Genomic DNA, 14,786 nt, shown 5'->3' on the forward strand with positions numbered 1-14,786 from the left:
GACCACATCTGGCCACGTCAAAACTTGATAATGTTGGTTCCAATTTGAGCCAGTTGTTCACTGCAACCAAAATATGGCTGCGTACCTGTACACGCAAACGAATATTCTCTGATCTGAAATCCATATGAGCAATACACATAAAAGAAACACATCCCTAGAATTGGATTCTGTGCATAATTAAGTGTTGTTTTGCTTCAGCTTTGGCCACTGAGGTGAACGTAAAATTGCATGGTCACTACTCAAGGACTCCTTGACATTGCCCACAACAATGCCAGTGCTATCCCTTATAGAATGCAGAAATCCAGCCATGACTTTGGTTTCACAGGACACTAACATAGAAGCAACGGGGCCGGAGGTCGGACCAAGTCAGTTGTGACAGACATGTTTGGTGAACTAAGCTGGTCCACCGTAAACCAATGGTTATGTCTATTCATAGGACACAAGACTGTGACTAGGAATACCCAACGGGTTAAGATTGAACAGTTGTTATCGTTCATTTAGTTATGAGAGGATATGCAACAGACCATTGAGAATCTCCTCTCGCCCCCCCTTAGTTTAATGTTAGGTGTCAGAGCAAGGTAGCTTTGTGAGTTTTGCAGTGTTAGCGATCGAGAGACTGCCTGTCTCTGTTCACTACAATCCTACAAACTACCATTACTGCCCGATACCAGGAAGAAATTCACACTTAGAGTGCAGTCACCACATGACCATTTGCGAGATGAACCAGTACTCAATACCCCACCGTTAGCCGGGTAACACAATTCATTACAGGGAGAACGCTCCCACACTAAGTGTACCAAAACTTGAAGATGAGCTTCATATATATGATGGTGTGCATAACAGGTGCAGTGTGCATCACCTAATGTACACCAGTGGATGAGTGGGTGCAGATGTCCAGCATGTAACAGGAATGTGGGTCTATGCTCATTTGAATAGTGTATACCAGCAGGTTAGTGGATAGGAAGGTCTACAGCCCTTGGCATGTGTGATTATTGCTGCACACTTATTTAATTTATGGACAACAGTTTTGACTTTTGTGCACATGCTTGTTTATACCCACTCTTTAAGCAGAGAACAGTCAAGTATTTGATGCCATGAGGCACTGTGTAACATTGTACATATTAAATATTTGGGGCAGGAAAAACTTGACGATATGTTTTGGTGATATATTGATATGGGAATCTACGTCATTTATTGCTGCTACTGCAGTGGCTATCCCGTGAAGAGTGCAAATAGAAGCATTTGAGAAGGCTGCCTTGCCCCAATTGGTCTAGCCAGGGCTTCTGTACAAGGTCATCTGATTTCTGTTGCCATATATGATTTGGTGCAAGCCTCTGTGTGTGTTTGACAGATATGATGGTTGCAGCACAGCATGAGATGGGAATGTCGGTGTTGGGAGTGAGAACCTGAGAAGTAGCTGGAACCTTGTAACATTGTCAACTTCGTTATTTAGGTTACCTGTGCTGGTACATGTTCCTTCCCCTGTATAAGATCTTTAGGTTTAAATCTGTTTGTTTGCAATTCGTCAACAAAGGTCAGCAATGCAATACAGGGATGTTCTCCAACGCAAATATAAGATCTTTAAATGCCATTTTTTTACCTGTGCATGTCTGATGTCCTCTCTTGCTTCACATCAGTTGCATCCCGTTAAACCATCACATTCCACACAACCATTCCGGATTTATTCCATATCAACATTCCACTCAAGCTAGAGACACCTGACGCTGCCACATACCTTCCACCTTTAACAGACATAACAACAAGCAAACTAAGACCCAACCTAACAAACAGAGGTCTAAATAAATACACACAGAACTAATCCAAGCACCAACCAAACCTCTACGACTCAGGCTAAATTATAATCTACAAATGTAATAGGCACTTACCTACACCGCATGCCTTTCCTTCAAACTTCCATTCTGCTGTGCACATGAGATTGGAGAACACCGGGCCCCCTGTTCACGGGAAGTTGGAGAGAATCAGCGCTGCTGCACAGCTTCTCCCTTCCACCAACCTAACTTCGAAGACCAGATGCACATGTTCCTCATTTGTTGCTTTGGTTCTAATCCACTAATTTCAAAGTGGACAGAGGTAAAGGTAGTGGGAAACGTCACCAGTGGTGCTCTAATTTAATTCTGGAGGAGGTATATATTGTAGGGGGTTTCTGGTATCAGAACATGAGCCTCAGTTTACTAATAATCAGTTTGCAGCATATATGGTGAGATGGGGTGTGATTGTTAGGCGAAAAACACCTGGAGGCCAAAGGCCAAGAGGTCCCGGATAACGGGTCAATCAGAGAATCTGTGCAACTGGCTGTTGAAGGCGGGACGAACTGGAGGTAAGGTTTGATTGCAGCTCCTCTGGTGCAGTCAACTACTCCTAATTCGGTACTATGTTTTCTCCTTTTGTTTTGAATAAACCAGCTTCATGTTTGACTCCCTCATGGGTGAAAGGTCAGTTGGGGAAGGAAGGTGTGGATGATAAGGATGTGATGGGAATGCTCCAGGTGGTACAGCAAAGAATGGATGAGCACAAGCACAACACGAGGATGGAGATGGAAAGAAGGAGAGGGCATGCATCCTCAAGGAACATTCACATAACGCCGCTTGTGAGACTGAAACTTCCTGAAGGACAGGCGAGATGCAACATGTGGTCGAATCCCGTGAACATTGTTGACCTATTGAATGGCGCAATAAGGGTTGCCAGTGCATCTGTGAGGAACACACGCATAGTATCTGTATGTGGAAGTGAATTAAGAGAGGGTGCTGTGGTTCACAAGGAGATTGATGTCCTAGGGTGTGTGTTCTTGGACCGAGGGAAATTTGCATCAGGTCTGAGAAGTGAGGTTGGTGGAAGAGAGAAGCTGTGCAGTAGTTCAGCTGCTCTCCAGCCTCCAGTGCACAGGGGTTCCAGTGCTCCTCCACTTCCTGTGCGCATATAAGACTCACCTGTGAACAGCAATGATTCATCAGTTCCACAAGAACTACGTTGGTATCTTTTCGATATTGATTTTAGCGTTATGAATATAAAAATATATTTTGTTTTTTTTAAAAATACTATAGGCATGATGTTGATATTCACTGCGTCATTTCAAATGGCAACGTGTTTACTGTATTGTTTACAGTTCAATCTAGTCAGATCGTTTGGTAATTTGAAAGATCTAAACCTGGAAAAACACCTGCCTTACATAAACTAAGTGCCAAATTAGAAAAAGAGCAAATGCGAATAGCAGGTTCACATGGGAACATTTGGTGGAGCAGCAAGAAGAGTGCAGAAAACATACCCGAATACAAGGAGATTGTCGAGTTGCTTTACTTAGTAAGTTGACCTTGAAGTAAGGATTTCTGGATGTGACATACCATGAGTTCTGTGGTGATCTGATTGCCCTTCATGCAATCAAGGAGCTAAGAATATACAATGTATGTCAAGTACTTCCAAGTAGGGCTGGTGAAGACGGAAAGCAACAAAGCAGCGTGAAGTTGCACTGCACTAGTCACAATTATAAAACTACTACAGAAAGAATAGACTCTTGATTGGATTGCAAATAATCAGTGGCGTCTCTAGAAAGTATTTTTGTGGGGAGCGCACTGGGAATCACAGATAAAAGTGGTGGGGGCACCTATAACTTACAATCATTAAGGTTGTGTGTACTGTTTAGGGAAAACACATACACACGTTTGAGCATTTTAAGGAGACTATTAATTTAAACATTAATAAGTTCTGTGGAAGGTGTAATGGGCTTCAGAAGGACCCAATCCCTCCAGTTCTCCTCAACTCACCATCGCCTATATTTCCTAATTTTTGACCCAAAGTTGCACAGCAACCAAAGCTGCTTCGCTGCCTTTGTCAAAGGGAGAGAGAATAAATGTGCAATGCATACTATATGACACTATAGTGCAAGGATGTGTGCGTTCTCTATAGCATTGGCTTTGTACTGGAAAGGGACCCTTCCAGTACAAAAATTATCCTTTCAGATGTTTCCCACTTCGTATGTGTGCTGCACACTGAAGCACGGATGCAAAGTTGCAAAAATAAAGGAAAATTCAAACATTTCCGCATGATACTCCTTCCTTTGAGAGGTGTAAGGTTTTGGCGCAAACCCTATGCTAAGAATGTTAGTAAATAAGGATTTGTGTCAAAACCCATGGGTGGTTGCATGGGAACGCCCATATACCGCCCATGGAACACCCCCTTGATGCAAAGTAGCGCATAGCACAACTTTTTCGTGCTTTGGGGAACTTTCCAATGAACATCCTGGTTTGCGTTGGATAGTAAATCCCACCTCAACTCTTTGCACTGTGTTTGCGTCACTTTTGTGATGCAAACCTGGTGCAAAGTATTAGTAAATCTGGGCTCACCTTTTTCCGCAGTCTCTCAGTTAGACTTGTATGCACTTTTCTCCTGATGTGTTTCTGAAACCCTCGATCTGCATATCTCATACATCATCTCTTTCCTCTTCAGCACGCTCTTTTTCACTCTCTCCTAAACATATTTCTCTGCTCCTCCTTCCACTTACCTTGCACCACACACACATGCACTCATTCACCTGTCAGCATTGACTTTTCTTTATCTTTTGCCCTGTCAATATTCTGATCGTTGTTTGCCTCCTTCACACACATTTTAATAGAATCACGTTTACCCTTGGCACACCTGACCATTGCTCCAATGGGCTCCGCAGAGACGCCAAGGATTGCTTGAACATAAATTCTGAATCACTTTATGACCCACTGTGAGAAATTCGATGTGCCTTCAGTCTGAACTCCACAGCTCTCAGTCGTGGCCACTATAAACAGCCTCCCACAATCTGAACATACACAGATATATTGAGGCAGCTCTTTTCACAACACACACTACATATAAGTAAAATGTTGCATGAAATAAACTACAGAAATGCAACATCCTGAAAAGATCAAATACTCAGTGCCAGATGAAACCTAGTGGAGGCCCCCAAGTAGTGTAAATTATGCCCTCCCCCTCGCAAATTATCTCCTAATATGTTTTTAATTTTACCAATCAATAATTTTAATAAATCAATTTTATTACAGAAAACTAAATGTTAACAATTATTGTTAAACAAAGAATCAATTTTTTACATTTGAATAAACCAGCAAAACTTTAAATATTCACTTTCCTCAATTTGTTTGTGGTGAAATCTTTCAGGATATCTTGGAAGGCTACCTTTTGCAAGACGTCGTATTGAGTGGAGTCTTTAATGTAAAGTTTTCATTTCTTTGAGTTGATTCATTTTTTTTCTATCTTTTGAAAACAATTTAAGAAAGCTTGATTGTAATTTTCTTTCAAGATCAAATCAATATTATTTTGATCTGTTGTCGCGGGGCCCTCAAGGAGTGGATCCCATTGGCTGGTGCCTACTTGGTAATACAGAACTGCAAATACTCTTTGAAGATCCTACGGGTGAGGCCAGTGTTTGTTTTTGCTGGCTGCATCTGTCATCTGGTGGTGGGGCACTGGGGCCAGGGCAGTTTTGGATGGAGCACCGCACCCCCAGCACGCCCCTCCTCCTTAGCAACTTCAATAAACATAATCTGTTAAAGTAATTGAGAAGCTAGTCTTGTGATCTACGCTATCGTTTCAATAAAACCCTTAAAATATAAGTGTTTCTAATGGATGTCAAAACAATATACAAGTAAACCGTGCTTTGTCCCTCCTGCGGCTGACCCCTCTCTATAATACAAGATGACTCAAAGGTCAGGTCGTTTGAGGTTGATTAATCCTCATAGTTTCAAAAGGGGTAAACACTCAGAACTCGGGGTTCATTCCACTGGAACAGTCTGACCTTTAGCTCATGGCCCTGCAAAGCAACCTGTCCTTAAAAAAGGCTTGCATGACCATTACTCAATGAAAGCGGAACTCCCTGCTGGCCCACCCCAAAGGAGAGACCTGGCCCTCCTTTCCTACCAGCATGGAGAGCTGCTGCTGATCAACCAGAGCACATCAGGCCCTAGGAACAGCAATGTCAGCGGAGGCAAAGAAGCCTGGAAGTGATCATGGAGCCCGACCTCTACCAGACACCCTGAGTGAACCAAGTCAAAAGAAACTCTTTCTACACCCTGCAAACTCATCAACGCATTTTCTCTCACCTAGGTTTCCTACAAAAGTTCCAGGCCACGATCAAACCTTGGAATGTCTGATTCGGACATTTTAAATGGGAATTACCTAGGGCCCAGCTCTTACTACTCCAAAAACAGCAAAGAATACAATATGTGAGGGCAAGAGAAATCTTACACCTTCACCTCCAGGACCACTTCTGAGTAGTCCATTGGCTACCCTCGGCCACCTTCAAAATTCTCTCCGCTGCTCATCCAGACATCTAAAGCAGGGGCCCGTTCTTCATCCGCGTGAATCTATATAGGCTCGGAACTAAATCATCCACACTAGATTGGCACCTCAGTTGGTCATTATCTCTTGCGAGATGGAATGTATTACTTGAACACCCTTCTCCATACAGGCAGCAATACTTTGGAACCTCCTTCCAGAAAAGACAAGAAAAATCAAAAACTATCTCAAATTCTGGGAGGCTTAAAATAAACCTGTCTCTAGTGGTGGTCTGGCAGGTTTCCAATATGACTGCTGTCTGGTGAAGCTCCGGTGCAGCTCTATTCTTATGGCAGCTTACTCATGCTCAGGGAGTGAGTCTGGACTGACGCTGGTAGTGCCCCCTTAGTGGGCCACTTTCAGCCAGCATTGATTAGCAATCTCATAGGTTTCACTTGAAGAGTAGATTTCATAGCCTCTGAAATGGCGGTGCCTGTGGCACTGCCCCAACCTTGGAGAGTGACGAGGCAGGGGCACAGCACACCTGAGGACTTGGCGACTCAGACAGGAGCCCCGAGTGTAATCAAATGACTGGTGGCGACACAGAGGAATGAGTGTGTGCGCTCTGATGGGCTTAAGCAGAATGATCCACTGAGCAGGTTCCCATTGAGCTAGTCCCCCACACACAGTCCTTAGCAAAGAGGACGGCTGATGTATTTCTCTCCGCATGCTTAGGCACCCAGCACAATGAGCGGGTAGAGATGTGGAGACTGAGCAGCTGAGAACCAAGCTTACCGGGGTGGATCCCTCCATCATGGCCATGAGGATAGGGAGGTTGAACATAGAAATCAGATTGACTGGGTTACAGGGATTCTGTGAGTAGAATGCACCACAGAGTGATGACTGCAGAGTACTCTGAATCAGCAGTGGCTCCAGGAGGGAGTGCTGCGGGGTGGTGAGGCGGGGCGGGGGCGGGGCAGGGTGGTGGGTAGTAAACTCCAGCGTACGGCCGAACAGAGGTAAGTACATAAATAAATAAATAAAACGAATTACATTGCGCTCGCTGCATTGCAGCACTGCAATGCAGCGCAGGCAATGTAATTTGTTTTATTTATTTATGTACTTACCTCCGTTCGGCCGTATGCTGGAGTTTACTACCCCCCACCCTGCCCCTCCCACGCCCCGCCTCGCGGCACTCCCTCCCCGGGCCGCTACTGCTCTGAAGGAGCATGAGTACAGAGGCCAGATGCCAGAGATTTGAGGAATGTATCCCTTGATTGTCCATTTGGAGACAAAGTTGACAAGCTTGAAAACGAGGCAAACTCAGCCAGGATCTGTATTTTGAGAATGCACATATCCCCTTAATCTTGGGACATATAGGGTAAAGTGACCCATTTCTTTAACTCGTTGATATTGGTAAATACAGAAGAATTAGAGGTGCCACTGTCTGAGCCGCCTCAACAATGAGATTGTTTACAATCTTAGAACTATCTCTATTGGAACACCCCTCTTACCCAACCTGCGGTCAACTCCTGTCCCACACTCCTTTAAAATTGTAATCAACAACACCAGCATCAGGTGTTTCATGAGCACCTTTTCAAAAACCATATACTTTTAAGCACTCATACTTACATTGTCTCACTTCTCTCCCGCTGTTCGAGGACTATTTTAATGCAACCTGAAATAGATTTCATATACTGTGTCCTGTAATCTAATGGAGATGCTCAATATAACTAAACAACTACAAGTGTATCACTTGACATGTGTAGTGTCAATCAAAACTTCAATAATGAATTGGGCCACAAAGTAGTAGCAGCCCCTAAATGCCAGCACTGAAGCGTAAATGTGACTGTCGGCAAGCGACTAGATACCAGTCACAGATGCAACCCAGTGGCCAGCCACTAGTAATGCTGCTGACAACATACAAGGCCAACGTTTTCCATTGGCCAACAACATACAAGCAAAACCAAAGGGGATGATGGACGGAGTGTTGAACATTGCAAACACTCACTTTGCCACTGGATTCAAGCTAGCCTGGCTGAAGAGGGCTGTTAGTCCGAAACCGGTCCCAGGATGCTTGTTTCCGGTCCAGGGAAGACATGGCTTGGCAGTTTGGGTCGGACTGTTCCCATGAGGCACAGGGTCAAGACTGATTTGCATATAGCTGTGTCTGAACTGGGGTGGCAAAGTGAGCTAAAGAATGCTGATGGATTCAACCCAGATCTGTGACTGGGGGTGAGTGTTTGAAAAGTTCCATCATCTCTTTGTGTTAACAACATACAAGGCCAACGTTCTACAATGACCAAACCACACTGTGTACAACTGGTCGCGTGGTTATAAATCAGAATAAATAATACATATTTTGTAGCAAAAATATTGAACAAAAAAGATATTGTGAAGTTAGCATACATAGGAAAGTATACATTTACTGTTCTTAATTCCACATCTCAGCACCTTCAGGATCTAACTATATTGACGATACAGCGTAGAAAAATATGGACAACAAAAACATCATGAAGGTAAGTATACATAGGTAAGTATGCATTTACAATTCTAAATCCACTTCCATGTACCATGACAATACATTTAGCACTCGATTTCCTGGTAGCAGGCCATGCGACAAAAAGAATAACAAAGCCATGATTAACGAGAGTAGCCGAGCCAGTCATTGGCCCTCGTGCAAGGAAACAAAATGGGCCCCTGGCCGCTGTTCGGATCACATACTGCAAAAATGTGGGTTCAGTGGGCCCTGGTGCCACTGAACTCGCTGCACCAAAGGAAGCCACGCCCCTGATTATCCATCATAAAGAGCTCAACCAATGTTGTTTGTTGTGGAAGAGGAATAGCAGGGAGGCAAAGGCTTTACACGATTAAAAATAGGCAGAATTACGTCATTTAAGGTAACAATAAGTAGCCCCAACCTAGAGGCGCTGCCAAGACAATGGTTTTATGAAACGATTGCGGTTTGGTTCCCAAACTACATTCCGAGCGCAATATAAATCGCATTTCCCACTAGCAAGGAGAACACAAATTAAAAGAGCACAGACGTCCTCGCGTTACTTGTCACGTTAAACCTGCTCCTCCTCAAATGCTTTCGCAATTTCTAAATATCCCCTGACACAAGGTCAGCCATTCCTGGTTCTCCTTGCTATAAATCCGAAAGAGGGATTTACTGCCTTAAATAACACATTTACAGGCTGGCAGCAAGCAAACTCCAAATGTGTACCGTTCTCTCAGATAACACGATGAAAGTGTCAGTGTGCGCGCGTGCATTCACCGACGCAGCTAGGCCGTGCTCCATACACAATGGGACTTTTTGTCCCGTCGTGTTTCTGCGTTTCCGGTTCTGCAGTGCAGCCCCGTGATACCATATGAGACCTCTGTGCAAAACAGCCAATTACCCCTCCATGCACGTTTAAGACATCACAAGGCAGTGCTGACTTGCACGTGAAGGATACGACAAGGAAATCGCAGCGCTGTCTGTTGCCATTTCGTTTTCTTTAAAAACAGACTCCTTGACTCCAGCAGAGCCGATAATACGAGTAATCTGCCCCCAACATCTGGACACCATCAAAGAAAATCAAGCCTGTACAGTACTTCAGCGACGCTCGGTCCTGACAGCAGTAAAAATAAACTCCAGGAAGTGGAGTGAAAACAAACTGGAGCTCACGGCTTAGCTATCAGCCCGGCTCTAAAGGGGGGGGGGGGGGAGGGGGGGGCCTGGAGCAGCAGAAGGGTGGTGGTGGTGGGGGGGGGGGGTCCCAGATGCTGAAGCCTGACCGAGTTATGTTAGGCTTACTTATGCCATCTTGCTGTGTTGTGCTGACAACAAAGCAAAATCGGAGCTGCACCACCGACAAACAGACATAGGTATAAGATAGTGAACAGATGTCACAGTATCACAATTGAATACAAATCTTCTGTCAATGCAATACATATGTTAATTTCTTCTGTATTGATGTTCATTCCATTCTTTTAAAACCATCAGCCAACGTGTTTCGTCCACTTAACTTTGGACTTCTTCAGGGCAGTATGATTGTAAAACGTCAAAAACAATCACAAAAGTGCCCCTTAGCCAAGGGCACTTCTCAATACCTGCGCCAATTGCTGGCATCTGTTAGCGCTGGAAATAATAATAATCCAAGCAGACTGATGGGTCAATTCAAAAACCAATAGGCAATAGATAAATGTTGTGGCCAATTGTCAATAATAAACGTGCAAGTCAAGTATGACTGTCACTCCATGGTGGAGATTATCCACCAGAACGTGTGCACTGCAATAGAAGTGCGTCCCGGCCCGGAAAAGATTGTTTGGAAACCCCAATCAGGAGCAGTTGATTGCGAAGTGCCCTCGGCTAAGGTGCACTTTTGTGATTGTTTTTGACGTTTTACATATGTCTGTTTGTCGTTGGTGCTGCTCCGATTCTGCTTTGTTGTCTCACATCCCTTTGTGATGGAAGGCGCCTTTAAACAGGGGGGGGGGGGGGGGCATTCGGATAATTGCACACATGATTGTTTAACAACTCTGGATATAAAATAGTTTGGTGATCTACGGTACGGGCGTTCTGCACATGTGTTTTTTGTCCACTGTGCAAAGCTAAAGAATCTCTTGTTGTGTTGTGCAGTGCTATTGTGGTATGTTAAGTTATGGACTGATGTGTTGTAGTATGGTGTGTGTTGTGCCGTAAAGTGATATGATTGCTTAGATCGTATGCTGTGTTATTGTAATTGTCATGCCATATATAGTATGTTTGTGACATCACAAACAAAATGGTGTATGTTAAAGCATGATATTTGTGATTATGTGTTATGGGGTGATATATATATATACATATATATATATATATCCTCTTACTGGTATGATATATTTTAGAATGATATCTAGAATTCTGATGTATCCCATGGTATTGAATACATTATGCTCCTTTGTGGTAACGTTGTGAGGTTATGCTGTGGTATGGCGTATGTGTGTGTGTGTGTGTGTGTGTGTGTATATATATATATATATATATATATATATATATATATATATATATATATATATATATATATATATATATATATATATATCTCAATCACACAGCGTGCCCTTGTATGGCGTGTTGTCTTGTTTATATACCATGCGGTAGAAAGTGGTATGCTGTAATATTACAGTTGTTACCATGTGGCAAGTTATTGAATGCTGGATTACCCGGTAGTTTTTACGCGCACGCGCTACCCGGCGCCACTTGAACTTCTCTTCAGGTGGCAGCCTTCTTTGGGTATACTACTCATGGTAAATTTCAAGAAACAAAATTACAAACAGCGATGCCTCGTGCATCTATCTCCAGTGCTCGCACTCACCTAGGGCCAGCGCGAGGATGACCTCGGCGCTCCTCCAGTGCCCCATGTCGAGGCTGCCACTGCCTGGTCGTCCTTTGTCCTGCAGCGTCCGTCCGGTCCTGGCTCACCCCCTGCCGGAGCCCGGCTGCCCTGCGTGCTGCCGTGTGATCTGCGCGGGCTGCGCGCGCTCTGAGCTGCCGCTGGCTGGGGGCTCTGCACTTCTTGGCCGGGCGCGAGGCGGGGGCGGGCCCAGCTGTTTCACATCCAGCTGTGTGTCCCGGAGACCCCGCCCTGCCCGGGGCTGAGGAACACATCAGCAGGACTGGCTTTGGAGTATCCAAATCCCGGGTAGCCACGGGGACATGAGCTTCAAAGATACCAATGCAACGACACTAGGCTGCTCATATACACACAGTGCAAGCAGTGAATCACATACCGTACCTTGCATAAGACGCACCCTTACCCAAAACAAAACTTTTACAGTTAGATATCACTTCACATTCTAAAGGGCGTTTAACGACACCCGAAGACGAGAAGGTTGTAACTGTTTTCACTCAGCGAAGAAAAAGAACACTACAGCCCGTTGCTAACATTTCCAAGTATTTGGGCTGTTTATTTAAGTTATTATGCGGTCCTCATGACATTCTCCATGCGCAGTCACAGTCCTTAAAAACCCTTATGCATGATGCATCCCTTATCGAGAAGTTTCTGCCCAGCATTAAGGCTTAGGCCGCAGTCTATGTTCAATAGTCACAGTGGAACACGGGCGTTTCTTCTTAGAAATTGCAAGGGGGGGAGCATCTCTCAAGGTCAAGGATGTGCACCAATCACAGACCTGTTTCGCCCTGTTGAAGACTAAACCCACCCCAGGTTGGCGAACGACCACTCATGGCTTCACGCCGTTTACCTTGCATTCTCCTCCCATTCCTTGAATAATGGGGGACTGTTAGACCTCGCAGCCTAAGGGCGGTCTTCCCCCCAACGTTTGCTTGCCAGGTACAATATTCTGACCTAGTTTTTGCTGGTATTGGGACTCAGAACTTTCCCACTGCTAACCAGTGCTAGAGTTCTTGTGCTCTCTCTCCTTAACATGGTAATATTGGTTCATCCCCAAATGGCATATTTAACTTACTTATAAGTCCTTAGTAAACTGGTAACCCCTATACCCAAGGCCGGTAAATGAAATGCTATTAATGGGTCTGCAGCCCTCGTTGTGCCACCCACTTAAGTAGCCCTTTAACCATGCCTCAGGCCTGCCATTGCAGAGCCTGTATGAGCAGTTTACACTGCCATGTCGACCTAGCAAAATAAATCCTTTGCCAGGCCCAAACATTCCCTTTTTATACATATGTCACCCCTAAGGTATGCCCTGGAAAACGCAGAGGGCAGGGTGCAATGTATTCAAAAGACAATAAATGTCTTTTAACTTTTACATGTCCAGGAAGTGAAAAAATCTCAAAGTCGTTTTTCACTACACCAAGGCATATCTCTCTCATAGGATAACATTGGGATTACCTTATTACATTTTATAATTGTTATTTCCAATTGGTAGAGATAAACCCCCCAAATCTGGTGTCTCTGAAATTCTAATTTAAAATCCTAATTTATCATGAAGTTGGATTTTAAATTACAATTCTGAAAATGGCACTTACATAGTTACATAGATAATGGTGCCAACTAGGGATTAGTTCTTGTACAAATATTTAGGTAACTGTTAGACCTGGCACCATTGGCGTGGGTCTCCCTTCCTTTTTTCGCTGTGTCTCCTCTGTTTTTGCTGGTAATAGATGCTCTGGGCACTGTGCCACTGCCATTCAGTGCCACAGCGCAAATGCTCCCTGTGTAAAGTTAACATGTGAATTGGTATATCCATGATTGGCTTATTTGGTTTACCTGTTAGTCCCCAGTAGCGTGGCCTGTGTGTGCCCAGGGCTGGTAAACCAAATGCTGCTGGTGGTCCTGCAGCGCTGGTTTGCGCCACCCACAGAAGCAGCTTGTAAAGTGTGTCTCAGACCTGCCACTGCAGTGTCTGTGTTCAGTCCAGAACTGCCATCTTGGCTGTGAAGTGCATCCACTTCCTAGCCCCTGAACCTTCCCTTGGCATCATGTAAGCCACCCCTATGGTATGGCGCATTGTATGTGTAAGGTAGGACATGCTCTGATGTGTGTAGTATGTCCTGGTAGTGAATTACACCCAATTTCGTTTTTCACTACTGTAAGGCTATCTGTTCAAAATAGGCCAGAATGGGAGGTTTGGCTATTACATTCTATAGTCCTAACTGACCCACAGAACATGGTAGAAAAACGAATTTAGTATGCCTGAACTCAGAATATTAAAATACATCTTTTAGTGAAGTTTATGTTTATATTCTGTGTTTGAAAATACCACTTTTAGAAAGTAGGTATTTTCTTGCCTAAGCCTTCCAGTGTGCTCTGCTGTTATGTGTATTGGCTGTCTGGTTTTGGAGGGACAGGGCAGGCTGAGTCAGACCTGGGTTGAATAGAGAGATCTACATTGGAGTATGGGGATGGGTAGCTCCTGGACCCTGAATAGGGCTGTGCCTGGCAAGGTGAATGCTGGCTCCACCTCCCACTGTGCGTCTGATGGCAGAGCCCCTCTTTCTGAAAGGAAGGATGCAGCCTGGTAAACAAAGTGCTCCAGGGCTGGGCAGAACTGGTTCTGGCTGGGTTCAGTGACTTGTAGCTTCTGAGAACAAAGACTTTTGGGGTATAAATATCTGTGCCCCAACCCCTACAATTGGTATTGCTCCTGGACAACAAGAAGAACCTCTGTCTGTGTAACTGAAGGAATCTGCAGGAGAAGGACTGTCCTTGTGCTTGTGTGCTGTTTCTTGGACTAGCCTGCAGTGGTTACTACTGGACTTGGAAGAAGAGGAAAAGGACTTTGAAGGAACTTTTATTTTTGCTACAGCAATCACCCAAGGGCTAGAAGAGAGCTAGCCTCCTGCAGGAGTCTCAGGCACATCAGACTCCACCACCGGCCTCCTGTTTCCTCCCAGCGAGGCTTTCTATCTGCAGGTGAGGCCTCTGTGAGTTCCAGGGCCTCTAGTTCTACTGCGGAGAAGAGAGTGCTGAAAATCGTCGCTAACGCCCGTTAGCGAGCCGCTGCAGCTGGAGAGCGTAAAGAAAATCGTCGCTCTGCTGCCGCCGAGTGCTCGCTACCGGAGA

The 14,786-nt window shown here is 44.7% G+C and overlaps 1 protein-coding gene across 1 annotated transcript in view; it reads right to left on the minus strand.

The window, feature by feature from the left end:
• LOC146857017 (TGF-beta receptor type-2-like) overlaps nucleotides 1-11,791 on the minus strand; it is a 375,128-nt gene extending 363,337 nt beyond the window's left edge. The window contains exon 1 of the mRNA XM_085647505.1: nucleotides 11,619-11,791. Within this exon, the coding sequence (XP_085503631.1) occupies nucleotides 11,619-11,664 (46 nt within the window). The 5' untranslated portion in view covers nucleotides 11,665-11,791. The remainder of the gene's footprint in view (nucleotides 1-11,618) is intronic.
• Between the last annotated feature and the right edge of the window lie 2,995 nt (nucleotides 11,792-14,786).

Source organism: Triturus cristatus, chromosome 3_2 (genome assembly GCF_964204655.1).
Source record: "Triturus cristatus chromosome 3_2, aTriCri1.1, whole genome shotgun sequence".
In the NCBI taxonomy this organism is placed as follows: domain Eukaryota; kingdom Metazoa; phylum Chordata; class Amphibia; order Caudata; family Salamandridae; genus Triturus; species Triturus cristatus.